The sequence below is a fragment of the Branchiostoma floridae genome, chromosome 2 (genome assembly GCF_000003815.2).
Source record: "Branchiostoma floridae strain S238N-H82 chromosome 2, Bfl_VNyyK, whole genome shotgun sequence".
Classification (NCBI taxonomy): Eukaryota; Metazoa; Chordata; class Leptocardii; order Amphioxiformes; family Branchiostomatidae; genus Branchiostoma; species Branchiostoma floridae.
This window is the reverse complement of record NC_049980.1, coordinates 17,491,034-17,507,223: the sequence shown is the minus strand read 5'-3', so window position 1 is coordinate 17,507,223 and position 16,190 is coordinate 17,491,034. Positions and strand designations below refer to the sequence as shown.

General features: G+C 41.1%; 1 protein-coding gene across 1 annotated transcript in view; it reads right to left on the bottom strand.

The window, feature by feature from the left end:
• Positions 1-14,836: 14,836 nt before the first annotated feature.
• LOC118410086 (orexin receptor type 2-like) overlaps positions 14,837-16,190 on the bottom strand; it is a 34,877-nt gene continuing 33,523 nt past the window's right edge. Inside the window, exons 8-9 of the mRNA XM_035811571.1 lie at positions 15,558-15,679; positions 14,837-15,247 (exon numbers count right to left, since the gene is read on the bottom strand). Of these exons, the coding sequence (XP_035667464.1) occupies positions 15,048-15,247; positions 15,558-15,679 (322 nt within the window). The 3' untranslated portion in view covers positions 14,837-15,047. The remainder of the gene's footprint in view (positions 15,248-15,557; positions 15,680-16,190) is intronic.

The following is a 16,190-nucleotide window of genomic DNA, read 5'->3' as shown; positions in this document are numbered from 1 at the left end:
TATTCTAACATTGTGGCCCATGTGGCAGTATGTAGGCTGGCTTTGTAAAACACTTTCCTTTCTTGTGTCATTTCTATTATGCCCGCGCATTCCATTCATTGGTTGAAAAGATTCCGACAACAAAATAAGCAACATTTATTGATCTCTTGCCTTTTTTGAGGAACGTTTTGTGTTCCCTTGTCCGCGTGCAAGAGGTCATGGGAGGTTCATTGTCATAGATTTATTCACCGTCGACCGCGCGAGGCTCGCTTATATGTGAGGGGGACAGATTTTGGGCGAAAAATACGCAAGACCATCTTAAGATCTTAAAATCAGCCGACCTTCCTGCGATCGCGAAGTACGTATAAGGAATTTGGAAGAGTCGGCAAGCTGGGCAAAAATGAAGTTTAAAACTAGGTGGTGTAGGAGACTGATACTGGGGAGAGGAAGACTGAGCAACACGATTCGGTTGGAAATTCAATGAAGAGTGTTTGCTATGGGTGCCTGGTATTTGAAAAGACATCGGCATACGTTTGCCAAATCAGATTGTAAAACGTCCTCGGGGCGTTAAATTCCGAAACATTTACCGCCCACACAATGAATCAACTTTAGACCTCATATGTTTGGCCTACGAGCAACTCTTTTCATGAATGAAAATGTAGCAAAGTGTGGGGTCGATGCTTCGACTATTGCCGAAGTTCAGAATATTCCGTATGACTCAGGTCTGATAGATTCCGGCTGTACACGTTAAAGCTTTCTTCATTAAGGCGCCTTCGACTTCACCGATGTCCCATGCACGTTGCAAGTAAAGTAAGAACCGTGACTGATCAAAACCAGCTTTAAACATATTCTGGACACCTTACCTCCACATGATAATCGCTCTACATTTTTAGGGTTCCTTTACCTGTCTTCAAAAGTCTCTATTTTGCCGATGGCCTTTAGCATTCAGCAGTTGTCCTTGAAAGAAAATCCTGCCTTTTTTGTGCTTAACTCATCGACTATGTTTGGAGCCAAACACCTCAAAAGGTAGGGCATATGTCGAGTCATACTCCATAGAGCGTAGCAGAACGGGCCTTTTATGTCTAAACTCCAATGGGCCCTGAAATATTCATGGCATTGTGCGATAGACCAACGTGTTTTGTGAATAGCTAAGCTTGTATGAATACCTCTAGAAAACAGTGTTTATTGTTCTTATGATCAATTATTTTCTTTTTATTTGAACGAACAACTCCCTGTCTTCAGTTAATTGAAATGAGGCCAATTTCACGTCATTCCTTATTCAAGCTAGAGTCACGTCTCAAAGAGTAGGTAAATACGTGATTATTGAGCCATGCATGATAGATGAAAACTCTTGTACTGTTACATTCCAACTGATAATGGAGATTGGTGAAATATAGGCCTGGTCAAACCTATGCAGCCTTACACGTCCTATACTAAGTTACATATACAACAAGTGGTTTTGAATGAAATAAACGTCGATCTTCTGACAGTATATCATTCTTTTCGCCGTCTTTACAAATCCTTGCCGTGACCCCCATATCTTTAACATACTCGTATACTCTTTACTTTACTAAGTTAGAAACATACGTTGGGCGATCGCAATACGATCATCATAGCTGAGGGCATTCTTTGCAAAGAAGTGCACATGTCCTGAATTTAGCCATCTTTTTTGCAGAAACAGTTGCCTCACATCCTTGTCGACACGTGGTTCTATCGCAGCCTGCTTCTATGGCATCAAAATAGCGCGGCAACATACGACAAGTGTTTTCATGCCGCAGAATTTCCAAGCGGGTATTTGACCGGGCCCGGACATATGCACGTAAGTTAACTCAGTGTGAGTAGATGTGCCTAGGACCGTTTGATTAACTAGGATCGTTTCCCTGTATTTCATTTCTTTGACTATGGTACTGAGCAGTACGGATGTAGAATTAAGTAACATCGAAACATCTTTGTACTCCAAAAGTAACTCCTTGTGTGTATATATGAGGGTCTGCATGCCTTTTTCCGTTAAGCGTTACGAGCCATTTTAATTCACCGTTAATCGTTACCGACCCTCTCTAATTCAACGTTAACCGTTATCGGTATATTCTTCGTGAAGCGTTACTGCTCGTTTTAATTCAACGTTAACCGTTATTTGTCATCCCAAATTCACCGTTAAGCGTTACCAAGAAATTATTCGTAACCCGTTATACACACGAAGTCAAATGCCAGATAGAACCCCGGAAAATGCAGGAAATGGCGTTTCAAAGGGTCCAGATTTCAAAATTTTCTCCGAGCCTCCCGGACGTCGGCTCTGGACAGGGTAAAATATGTTGCGGAAGCGTCGCCCTCAAAAACTTTATCACTCATACAGATTTCAGTGTAAACTTAGCTTAGTTTCGGGCAAAAAATACTCCTAGAATGCAGAAAAATTAGGTTTCTCTGGGCCTTTGGCGCTCACGATGACATGGTGAAAATATGTTTGGGGCGTGGGTAGGCACAAAAAACTTTTCTCTCTAATAAAATGTCATTTAATTTAGCTTCGTCTTACAGCAAAATGTGTCCTTCAAAATGCAGTAAATGGCGTCTCAGACGGTCCAGATCTTAATTTTCCCGGACTTATATTGCAACGTCTCGTGCCTTCTGAGCTCGAAATGGTAAAATATGTCGGGGGCGGAGGCCAAAGCTATAATCATTGTGTAAGTTGATGAAAATGTCAAAATCAACCTACCTTAGTCAGTCGGCAGAATTTGCCGAAAATGCAGGAAACAGCATTTCAGAGGGTCTTGATTTTAAAATTTTCCCGGGGGAGCATACCCCCGGACCCCCTGGGATGGATCGCGCCTTCGGCGCTCCATGTAGTTCAATAGTTCAATCCCCCCAATAAGAAATTTGCTGCCGCCGTCTCTGTGGCGGGCCGGGAACTCTGCCTCCGTCAATTTACAGATGTCATGGACATTGTCCCTGTCATTCCTCCGGGTTCTGGGCAGCTTTTGCTTTGTCATTAGTCGGATAATTTTCCCCCATTGATATAACTACTCTATCGTTGTATGAATTGGAATGCACGTCAATGTTACTTTCAACGGTGGTATGTTTTGTAACTCCTTCTGAATTTACCGTTAAGCGTTACCGGGCCTCCTGAATTTACCGTTAACCGTTACCGGGCTTCCTGAATTCACCGTTAAGCGTTACCAAGACCCCCCCATGCAGACCCTCATATATATCCGCCATGTCTTTACTCTCACCGGAACGTTTTCTGATTCTGTGTCTAAGTCACGGGGTCTAAGGACAAATTGTACCCGGCATTTGCAAAATGTATGGCGGCAATTATATTAGTAATTAGTCCCAAATCAATGGTAGCTCACCTGTCTTCAGAACTCCTTCTTTCGTAGACTTTAGTCCTCTTCACCCGTCAAAACTTCCCTCGAGCCCCAGCGCACTGCCCCCTCCGATCCGGGCGCTGTCAGTAACTGGTACCTGAGACGGCGTTGTTTGAACACCTGTCAGTGCGCAGGTGTGAGCCCGTCTAGTCCACGTCTCGCTTCAAGGGGGGTAAGAAGTATTTAATGTAAATAGAACTGGATTGATTCTTACTCCTTAGTCATTCTGTTTCTTAGAAGTACTTCCGGCTTTCCTGGGACCCGCTTGCACAGGGAGAGACCGTTAACCAATGAGCTCACAAAAGCCATCTGGCGTTTAGACATTTGAATGTCACTGAGAGATGTTTTGAAGACCTTGGATAAATCATTTGCTTCACCCAAATAACAAGTTTTCCCCACTATAAAATTTTACCTTAAGAAAACAGACTATTCTAGCATTTAATTAATCATTTTGCAAACGCAGTGCTGATTTGCGTAATATAATGTATGTTTAATAATACCATCTAGCTAACTTCCTAATACACGTATTGCACATACAGCATGCCTCAGAGATATCAACACCAAATAGAGCTGTATTTTTTTAGAATCGGAAAGGAGTGTTATAACTGGTAGTCGATATCACCCGTCCCACCCGTGACTATATCTGCCTACCGCTGCGTAGTGAACTTGAACTTGGCACGTTCACTGTGTGTGTGCCCATCAGGATCCAGCGTGCAGGACTTATCTTCATGATCAGTTGAAAACAAGTCAAGCAAGCTTTAGTTCTCAGCTCTCTGTACGTTGACAAAACACGCGCAAAAAGCACGTTTTCCTAGTTAACTAACTAGATTTCAACTGAAACAGTTGACAGGGGACACAAATCTCTCGGGTATTCATTATATTAACCATTCTGCGAGTTAACACATGCCTAGATTTCAGGAATTTGTAAACAAAACAATGGGGTAAAACGTGATCTATCTACAACTGATGAGATCTGTCCGTGGACCATTGCAAGGTATTTTGACTCAAGACGCATTTGTGCCACGCCGTAGTTATTTGTTGGGACACTGCTTTAATATTTCACAAATTTTAAGAAAGGAAGAAAAATAAGGAAAGTCTGATGCTGTCATATGAAGTCAATCAGAACTGTGCGTTTCTATGATTAGAATAGCAGCCACGACCGTGCATGTGACCAATACGTGGATCTGAATCTGTGATTCTTTGAAGTTGATGAACATAAAAATTGTAAAGTTTAAAACCCTGAGTCTATGCGGGATCCACTTGTATTTGTCTGTTTTACTTAACACTTTAAAGTATGCGTATTTTTGGCAAACATCCATGTTGATTCATCGCAAATGTGGTCAGCCAAATTCTAAAGAGCGTTACCATGCATAGTGACGACATATCATCATTACCTTCGCCAAAATGGCAAGGTGACGTTTTAAGCGTGTATGTCTGTCTGTGAACAGCATAACTCCAGAAGCCTTGGATGGATGCTGATGACATTTGGTTGGTGGGTAGGGGCCACGGACACAAAAGCCAAGTTCGACAATGGGCCCCCTAGCGGCTTCCTAAGGTACTGCAGCCGAAGCATTTTTTTATATGTCGTTTTCTGGACATGCTGTGTTCGTGATTTTTAAGTGGTAGATAGCCTTTGGGGCAGAGCGTAAGTGCTGTGAGTTTTGACACCCTAGCGGCTTCTTTAGAACTGCAGGCGCCGATTTCCTTTCAAACTTTGGACGAGAATACCTCGAGATAGTGTTGACAGATCGTCATGATTTTTGGTGATGACGTACATATAAAAATACCACTCATGCAAATCAACAGCTAATTTGCATAATTAATGAGGAAAGTTTTCCTGGGACCTGCTTACACAGGGCCGAGACCGTTAACCAATGAGCCATCAAACGGCATCGGTCGTTCAGAAGGTAGGAAGGTCACTGAGGGATGTTTTGAAGACCTTGGATCATTCGGAGGTCTTCGAGCTCTGACTAAAAAAACACTGTTTGGGAAAGATTCATCAGATTTCTGCCATAAAGTGACACATGCTACATCAAACTTAAACTCGCTTAAAGTGAAAACATGGTCACCACCCATTACAATAATTATTTACAATCACAAGTTATGATAATTTCGAAACACATGGCTTCCGCGTAAATCATTACAACATGTTTTTTTCACACCACAGAGGCTGACGGTACAAGCACACGTAGAGACACCCGGCACGTACCACCACCCCTACACAGAGCCTAGAAATCAGCGAACCATAAAACCATGTTGTACCTGGCTTTGTGTAAAGGAATGTAACAGTTCCGTCACGACGACGAAGAAGACACGACGAAGAAGACACGACGAACAAGAAGAAGTTCCGTCACAAACGGGACATACACGTACATACGTCCAACATTGTCCATAGTACCTTTTCACCTCCATGAAATATTCATGGAGGTTATATTTATCTCAATGAAAAATTTAGATATAGTTTTTTTTTTGGGGGGGGGGCGGTTGTATGTGTGTGTGTCTGTATGCTTGTATTTCCGGATATTTGTGGTCAGTACAACTCAAGAACCTCTGGATGGATTACGATTCATGATAAAGACGAAGGTCAAGGTCAATTTTGAGTCCCCTGGTATGTGACCTTGGCACTGCAGCAGAAATTCTGTTTTTTCTATCTTTTGACCTGGATGTGCTATGGTCTTGGTTTTTTTTGGTGGCAGATAGCGTGTGACGTAAGGAATACGTGGTGTATGTTTGGATTCCCTAGCTCTGTTACTCTGGAACTCAGGGGCGTTTTTGTCAAAATTTCTAAGGAGGATTACTGGAGAAGGAAACGATATATAATGATATTTGGTATGCTCGTAGCTTAGACACATATGTACATCATCAAGTACAAATTATGAAAACTTAATTTGCATATCTAATGAGGAAAATCTATATTTGTAGTGTTTTCAATTATAGGACTCAAATGCATGTAATCTATATAGTTTGTGGCTGGTCGAACAATAGCAGATACTAATTATGCAAATAACTCACTAATTTGCATAATCAATGTAAAAGTGCGATAATTCTTCTAAATGATTGGACAATCAACATTGTGACCGGTGTAAGTTACTTAAAGGTGTGCATAACCAAGCATAGATTATGTAAATGTGGAAGTCATTTACATAATCAGACTATTTCGTGGAGATGTGAGGTCTCCGAACTCTTGTTTCACCAGCCTCTGTTTGTCTGTGTGTCTGTCTATCTGTCAGCAAGACCCATGCAGCCTTATACATCTTATACATAACTTACATGTACAACAACAAGTGGTCTTGAGATCCTTACCGTGACCCCCATATTTTTAACATATATAATCTTTACTGTCTAAGTCACAAAATGTTTCGACTTGGGGTCCCGTCACATACGTGGGGCGATCGCAATACAATCGCGTACAGATTGTATTCTTGGCACAATAGCGCACGTGTCCTAAGGTTAGCTGTCTTTTTGCAGAAATGGCTTTAGAAATGGTCTTAGATCCTTGCAAGTCCTTGGTTCTGTCGCAGCCTGCTGGAAAATTCTACGGCATTAAAAGAGCACGGCGACAGACGACGAATGTGACCGCGCTGTACGGTTTTGATGCTCGAATCAAACAGGTATTTGACCGGGCCCGGACATATGCACATAAACTTAATTCAGTGTGAGTAGATGTGCCTAAGATCTCTTGATTAACTAGGATCGTTTCCATGTATTTCATATGTCTGACTATGGAACTGAGCAGTACGAATGTAGAAATAAGTAACATCGAAATATCTTTGTACACCATACCAAAAGTATCTCCTTGTGTGTATCTGCCATGTCTTTACTCCCACCGGAACGTTTTCTGATTCTGTGTCTAAGTCACGGGGTCTAAAACAAATTGTACCCTGCATTTATAAAATGTACGGCGGCAATTATATTAGTAATTAGTCCCAAATCAATGGTAGCTCACCTGTCTTCAGAACTCCTTCTTTCGTAGACTTTAGTCCTCTTCACCCGTCAAAACTTCCCTCGAACCCCAGCGCACTGCCCCCTCCGATCCGGGCGCTGTCAGTAACTGGTACCTGAGACGGCGTTGTTTAAACACCTGCCAGTGCGCAGGTGTGAGCCCGTCTAGTCCACGTCTCGCTTCAGACTTCGGGAGAATGCAGCAAAACCAGTTTTTCTACTTTTCAACGTGGCAGAATTCGTCAATATCCATAAAGCTTTGTCCTGTCAGAGACGGTCTTGTTTGTCAAGGAAGTTTAAAAAAATTAATGTATAGAACTGGGTTGGTTCTTACTCTTTAGTCATCCCGTTTGTTAAAAGTACACCGGGTTTTCCTGGGACCCGCTTGCACAGGGCAGAGACCGTTAACCAATGAGCTACCGAACGCCATCTGTCGCTCAGAAGGTTGGAAGCTCACTGAGAGTTGTTTTGAAGACCTTGGATCATTCGGAGATCTTCGAGCTCTGACTGAAAAAACACTGACCACTGTTTGGGATAAACTGCCATAAAGTGACACATACTACATCAAAGTTAAACTCGCTCAAAGTGAAAACATGGTCCTCACCCATTACAATCATAATTACAAGTTATGATCATTTCGACATGGCTTCCGCGTAAATCATTGTAATTTTTTTTCACACCACAGAGGCAAACACACAAGTGTGCAAGGTACAAGCACACACAGAGACACCCACGCACACACCCAGGGCCTAGAAATCAGTGAACCATAGAATTGTTTTTACCTGACTTTGTGTAAAGGAATGTAACAGTTCCGTCACGACGACGGAGAAGACACGACAAAGAAGACACGACGAGGAAGAAGAAGTTCCGTCACAAACTGGGCATACACGTACATACGTCCAACATTGTCCATAGTACCTTTTTAACTCCATGAAATATTCATGGGGTTATATTCATCTTCATGAAAAATGGATATAACGTTATATATTTGTGTGTGTGTGTGTGCCTGTGGGTGTGTTTGTGTGTTTGTGGTCAGTATACCTCAAGATGATATTTGGTATGGAGGTATAGGTGCTAGAAAGACGAAGGTCAAGGTCAATTTTGCGCCCCTGGTATGTGACCTTGACACTGCAGCAGAAATTCTGTTTTTTGTATCTTTTGACCTGAATGTGCTATGGTCTTGATTTGTTTTGGTGGCAGATAGAGTGTGACGTAAGGAATATGTGGCCTATGTTTGGATCCCCTAGCAGGTTGCTCTGGAACTGCATGGGCGTTTTTGTCAAAAATTCTAAGGATGATAACTGAACAAGGGAACGGCAGATTTAAATGATGTTTGGTATATTCGTAGCTTAGACACATGTACATCATCAAGTGCAAACTTATGAAAACTTAATTTACATATTTAATGAGAAAAATCTATATTTGTAGTGTTTTCAATTATAGGACTCAAATACCTGTAATATATATAAATTTAGTTTGTGGCTGGTGGAACATTAGCAGATACCAATTATGCAAATAGCGCACTAATTTGCATGATGAATGTAAATTTGTGGTAGTTCTTCTAAATGATTGGACAATCAACATTGTGACCGGTCTAAGTTACTTAAAGGTGTGCATAACCAAGCATAGATTATGTAATTGTGGAAGTCATTTACAAAGCCAGACTATTTTAGGGAGATATGAGGTTTTTCGAACACTTGTTTACCAGCCTTTGTGTGTCTGCGTGTCTGTCTGTCTGTCAGATAATTCAAGAAGGGCTGGGTGGATTGGTTTCATACCTGGTGTGTTGGTGGGGTGTGATAAAGGCTGTAAATGATTAGATTTTGGGCCTCCTAGCGGAAACAGCTTAATGATTAATGACGGGAATTTCATACTTGTGTACGTAAGTCAATGATGAACATCACCATGCATGAATCATGTAAATGTTTAAGTCATATCCATGAAATTTACAAAAGCTCTAATGGAGGTATGAGGTCGCCGAACTCTAGTTTTAGGTTTTTGTCTTTTAATCGCGTTGAATTCGTTTAACGATGCGGACATAAATTGTACCAGTTGATAATTTGCTTCACACAAATAACAAGTTTTAACTTAACCAAAAAAGAATGCTGTGTTGATTTGCATAATGTATGTTTAATTATGTCCATTTAGTTACCTTCCAAATACAAATTGTACACACAATATGCCTCGGAGATAAAACCCAACACCAAGTAGAGCTGTATTTTTTTCTTGGAATCGGAAAGAAGTGTTTTGCTGGTAGTCGTGCCCATCCCACCCGTGACTGTCTGTCAATACTATCGTTTTGAGGTGCTGCCCAGTGAACTTGAACTTGGCAGGTGCGCTGTGTGCTCACCCAGTGTGTAGGATGTGTTTTCAGTTGAAAGCAAGATAAACAAGCTTTAGTTCTCAAGGACCAGCTTCCTGCTGACAAACAAAGGCAAGCTATTTCCAGTTTATTAAATTTCAACTGTTGTTGACAGACACCATTCTTCAAGGTACCACATGGCTAGATTTGGAGAATTTGTAAACAAAACAGAGACAAATTTATGGGGTAAAACGTGACCTATCTAGAACTGAGATCTGCCCATGAATCATTGCAAGGTATTTTGACTCAAGACGCCTTTGTACCACGCCGTAGTTATTTGTTGAGTCACCGCTTGAACATATCAGAAATCTTAAGAAGGCAAGAAAAATAGTGAAAGTTTGATGCAGTCATGTGAAGTCATCAGAGCTGTGCGTTTCTGTGACTAGAATCATCAGCCAGGGCACCAATACGTAGATCTGAATCTGTGGTTCTCGGAAGTTGATAAACATAAAAGTTGTAGAATTTAAAACCCTGAGTCTACGCGGGAGCCACTTGTATTTATATGTTTTTGTCACTTATCCCTTTAAAGTATGCGCCTTTTTGGCAAGCATCCATGTTGTTTGCAAATTATTGATTCATCGTAAATATTATCAGCTTAATTCTAAAAGTGTGTTAATATGCATAGTGACGACATATTATCCCACTTAAGATATAATCACAACCACGAGACGAAATCAAACTTTTAGACTTGGTAATTTATTCAGATCATTGGCATCTTACATTTATCTTACGGTCACAATCTTTTCTTGACAACCACTCATACACGTAAGGTGATTTACATACATTTGTGATATTTTCGTGGCTTCTGTTTCGGATTTCCTCTGGTCTTGATGACTTAAGTTAACAACGTTTAGTAGCCGATCTTCACGTACGCACATATGATTACAATCAGTACAATAGCTCTACATTTCATTCTCGTGGTTCACATGGCTTTACCAGACCACTGAACATCAATGAAACATTACACTAGTACTGTTATACGAAATACAATGCTTGAAAGCTGAAATGCACAATATACTGTAAATGCATTAAAGTTCGCGGGGATTTAATTTCGCGGTAGCGGGGAAAAGGACTTTTCGCGGTGGATTTAAGTTCGCGGTAACACCATAGACTGCAATCTAATACCATAATAGAAAAATGTTCTCGGTGGTTTTATGTTCGCGGTGAAGTGGTCACCGCGAAAACCGCGAACATCAATCCACCGCGAACATTTCTGCATTTACAGTATTTACTTGGTATGCAAATACACAGCAAAGTACCACACTATTGTTGCATTGTCACGCACTGCACGAATACACTTAAGCCACGGTTACACATAACCGACCACCGATCAACCATGGCTGGCGGAAGTTCGGGAGCAGTCTGACCAGTTTTAGACCGCGCTTGTCTTTTAGCGCCAGCCATGTACCGAAAATGTCCTAACAATGCCCCAATCATTTCCTAACCGATAAATGACTTACTCCCGACCGTGCCCCGAATGCTGTATAACATAGCATTGAGGGCAACCATCCCGAGCTCTAGCCCCGACAACCGATTGACAACCCTCTTTAATACGAGCCTAAATGAGTAATCCATCTATCAGACACGGTGGAAGAGATGTACTTTTCGTTTTTAAGCTAAATAATCCGGATCATATTTTTTGTTATAAACATCATCGAGAGACCAAATCGGGATCACAGTTAGGTTTCTATGGTTTTTCTGTGTTTTTTTAGTTGGGTATCGGCTGGGTGAAGCTCTGGGGTAGTTGGCACACGCTGTGGTTTTAGTCACCTTGGTTGGGAATGAATCAACAAGGATTTTTTAAAGGATTTTGGGCGAGTTATAGGTAGGCTTTGAACTTGTATGTAATGGTTGGGATTGGGAGCAAATTTGACTGCTGACTCACTCCAGAACACAAGTTAAGTAACAGCCGATGCATTCAAGGCATTCAACATTTCTAAACATTTGGCTGGCACAGCCAAACACCAACCAACCATGCCGACCACCACCAGCCAATCACAGCCGACCTAGCTCCATGGTTGGGGGAGGTCTGGGGGCCATGTTCGGCTATATGCGTAACCCATGGCCATGCGCTTTAGAGACAAGCAATTATGATACAGACATTCAGTTAACGACCCTTTTGCAGGTTTTCATGCTTAAATACATAACAATTATACTAGCATATTCCACCACATTATGTCCATGTCCTATAGTGACATCTATTCTATCGAAATAAGACAGGAAAAGCACGGACCACGGCAACCGTGATACCAAGGAGGTTATGTGATATAACCTCCTTGGTGATACCAATATATAACACTGTCCTTTTGTAATATTTCTACTTCATTATATCTCTACAGCTTCTGATGGAGCTTCCATTTGAATAGGAGTGGTTGGAAAATTAGAACTTCGAACGAACGAAAGAAAGTAGATATTTGAAATTTGATAAAGGTGGGTCAGTTACTGAAAGAAAATTGAAAAAGATATTCAGATTTCCCAGCCACCCTATTGAGTAAATGGAATCGCCTTTATTGTTGAAGTTCACGTGTAAACCGCACGAGGCACTTTTACTAAACACACCAACGCACGTCTCGACATGACCTCATAAAACAGTCTCAGACTACTTCGACGCAATAGACTTTCACAAGTTATCTGATACGTCAATGAAGGTTAGACATCTAGGTACATGTAATAATTACGCAGGGTAACAATTACTCAAACATCTGGATACAAAACAAAACAAGATCAGCAATAACGTTATAACAGTTACTCAAGCGACTTGATACACAAGAAGGTACGCCATATAATAGGTTATTAAACTGGTTACATCTATCTAGTTGCTTCAATAACTCCTATCTTGCGTAAGTTAGATATTTTTCCACGGTGTATGCATTCAACCTAGCTCGAGTCGACAGAAAAACGTATATTTACCTCACACAAGCATATCTATAGTATGTACAAATTTGTTTTATTTTCAACCAAAAAATACCTTTCTTACTCAAAGGTCTACTTTTATCAATTATTGACATTGATATGTCGAAATAGATCGTATTCTATGTGGTTTTGTCATGGTTTTGCTAAATTACTAGAGAAGACGGGATGTTTCGAAATCTGTGGATTGATAGATCAAATGTAGATTAAACATTCGGTTTTGTTTTCTCTTCTATGAAACTGTATTATAACTATTTCTTAAAAATGCCCGCTTCTTTCTGCATTTTACTTAGAATTTATTTCATACTTTGAAGCCTGAAACCCAGTTATGCGTTCAACGAGATCATTGTTCATTGGGACGATTGCATCTGACAAGTTGTCGCATTGTGGGAGCGTCTCATGATGAACCTATTCGGACCAGCCGGTCTGTTCATCATGTTGAGGTCGTCATGAATTCGGAAATGAGATATCATGACACAGTTGCTGTGATACAAGTGTTCTTGTTTATTATTCTGACAGACAAAAGCCGTATCAACTGATTCAGTTGTTCCAATTCTTTTTGAATATTCCACCTCAATCGGTCCCTTCATCCATGCAGTAAGCGACTGTTCTTTCCCCTAATACTCTCAGTATACATATATATATATATATATATATATATATATATATATATATATATATATATATATGTGTGTGTGTGTGTGTGTGTGTGTGTGTGTGTGTGTGTGTAACGGCATTTGATTTTAAAAACGTGAAAACGTTAGCAGATCCGAGATCTAATCTTATTTCTTACTACAGACCATAAGCTGGTCACCCTATGAAGTGAATGTACATATAACATATCGTCTCACTTGGCGCTTCCACATGAAGATCATTTCGGCGCGTGTGACTACACGTCCGACTCAGTCGGAGCGGAGTAATAGCCATGGGTTTACGAGGGAATCTCCGTCTACTCATATCTCTATATTGCTTGCTCTGTTTGCTTATTGGGCAATTTCCAGAATATAGATCGGTCAATAGATCTGACGTAACGCCCGAACCACAGCGAAGCCTTGGGTATTTGGAGTCGCCTGCCATTAGATGACGTTCTAACTCGTAAAAATGATCTTCTCGACCAATGCGCCTTTCACACAGCCTCAGTATTTGTCTGATAAATATTTCTTGTTAAAGGCGATGGCTGGCTCTGATTGCAGCCACTCTGCCAACCAAGAATGGTCTGTCTGGAGGTGACAGAACAAATGCGTCAGGTAGTCTCGCATATTGAATGTTTCGGCATATAGTACGTTCTTCTTGCCTGGATACTATCCGGGTATTTTTACGCTCCAGTGTTCACTTCTGGAACAGCGGAGAAGCGGCTGTACCAACCGGATTGTACCCGGGGTAGCGTTCTCCTGTGTAGATTTAGAAGTTTCTGGTCATCAACTGGGCCAAGAAACGGGTTCAAAGAGTACACTTGGCGTACCTGATTTGCTCCGTCCAGAATTCATGCATTTCTTAAAATTGTATTACGTTCATAATAATAGGCAAAAGTAATTTGGAACTGTGAATTGTTTTCGATGTGGTCTCGAGTCAAAAAGAACTGGATTAAAGTTTTACTTTGTGCGCGACATGGGGTCAACGTGGAAAATTCTCCTTTCTGTATTAACTATAGTTCTCGCATATTTTCAACATATTGTCACATCCAATGAAAATTTCAATCAGAAATTTATACATCGAGAAGTACTGGAAATTGAGAAGCGTGTTTTAGCTGCGATGCCAGTTTTAGTGTCTTCTTTGTTTGAATTATTAGAACAGTGAAATGGCGGTGTATTATACAACATCCATGTGAGGTTGTTGATTTAGCACGAAATGAGGTAATTCCCTTGTAGGGGACGCCTGTCTCAATGTAAGATCCATAGCCGAGACAATGGCTAACTAACGTTACTATCTACAGGGCCCAACTTTATTTTAACTGCTGAGAATAATTTGAAAATCTCCTTGCTGATTTGTATGTTCTATAGGTCAGATTAATGGCAGCTGTAGATTGCCAAAACCACTACAGCAGCAGAACACAGTGGACTACTACTACTATTATAGGTCAAGATAGTAATATTAATGACACTAGTGACCATTAATGGTAATGACACTAGTAACCATTAATGGGCTCTATTGGCATCTTTGGGCCATAAACGGGTATTTGACTCACTGGAAGCAGATTATCGTTTTTAAACTATATAGAGTTACGTGCACTTGGTGGGACTGGGACATGATTTCTTAACATATTTGCGGTAATATGCGTAACATTAAGGTAGAACAGTCTTAAGCTGTAGTACAGTCTTAAGCTAAGCACAAAAGCAACCGTGTAAGAGGGATTTAAATATACGCTATGGTTGTAATATATATTGAAGGGATATAAAGGGATTTTGAAACGCTCCCTTATTGGTAACAAGACCAATGTATTCCTTTTATGTATTGCCAAACGGAAAAAAATATTCATACTATTGCTGGCCAATTAATTACACGACTGTCTCAGTAAAGAAAGGATATTGCCGGATGGATTCCAGTCTAGAGCCGACATCGGCCGTACTGGTGGTCTTAGTGGTTATGACTCTGGAGATGGTCGGTCGGGTCACGGTCACCTCGCGAATCAAGTTCTGCTTCTTCTTGGTAGCCTGGGGACATCCGAGGGACGCCTGGAAACCGTTCCGAAATTTCTCTGAAAGTTCAAAATGCGTTTGGAGGTTAGCAGAGGAGAGGGGCAAATGCCAAATATTGATATATAACAGTTATCGTAAACTCAGTTAAATCAGTTATGCTAATGTTTGCGCCAAGAAAATCTTTTCCGAAACACTTTAAAGGAGGTAGAAATTTAGATCGGGGACCACCAATGCAAAGCGGAACCTTCGGCTGATGAATGAAATGAATGACACGGGTATCCATGGGTTTTCATTTGCAATGGCTCTATATGCACTTCAGAAGAGTATCCTTGTAAGAGCCTTCAAATCCAGTGGTAACTGGTGACGTACCGCTCAGAAAGCCGTAGATGACAGGGTTGATGGCGCTGTTGAAGTAGATGAGCCAATGGGCGACGCTGTAGGCGGCATACAGCCCGCCCCGGTCATAGGTCACGTCAAACGATCCCAGCACTCTAGTAACCAGGACAGAGAGGTTGGGATGATTTCCTGGACATCTTTATTGTGCTAAAATACACATCCCTAGCAGAATGCTATATCTCAATTTGTTTCTATATAGCCGGTACAACCACTCTTCTGTGCAACATACCAGCTTCGCAGGCACGCAGAGGCAGTAGCTGGTTAGTATATTACACAGAACAGACCTATATCAAAACAAAAGCCTAACCGTTAGACAACGAAGTAACTGTCGGCACTGTTTAAAGCTTTTTTAATGAGGATACTCCTACTGCATCTATGAACACCTCTATAGTACAATATTGAAGTAAAAAAACTTTACAATATGATGTCACGTTCATCAAAAGTTGCCATGACGACAGATAGACACCTTATCCAACACTGCAAACCATAATAACTTCAAGAAGGCTTGTATCCTACAGACACTTGTCTTTTTTTGTATAAGGATCCCCTATAGCGTCCAATTGCAAGATCTAGAGTACCGGCAACCTGGCAACACACTGACATCAG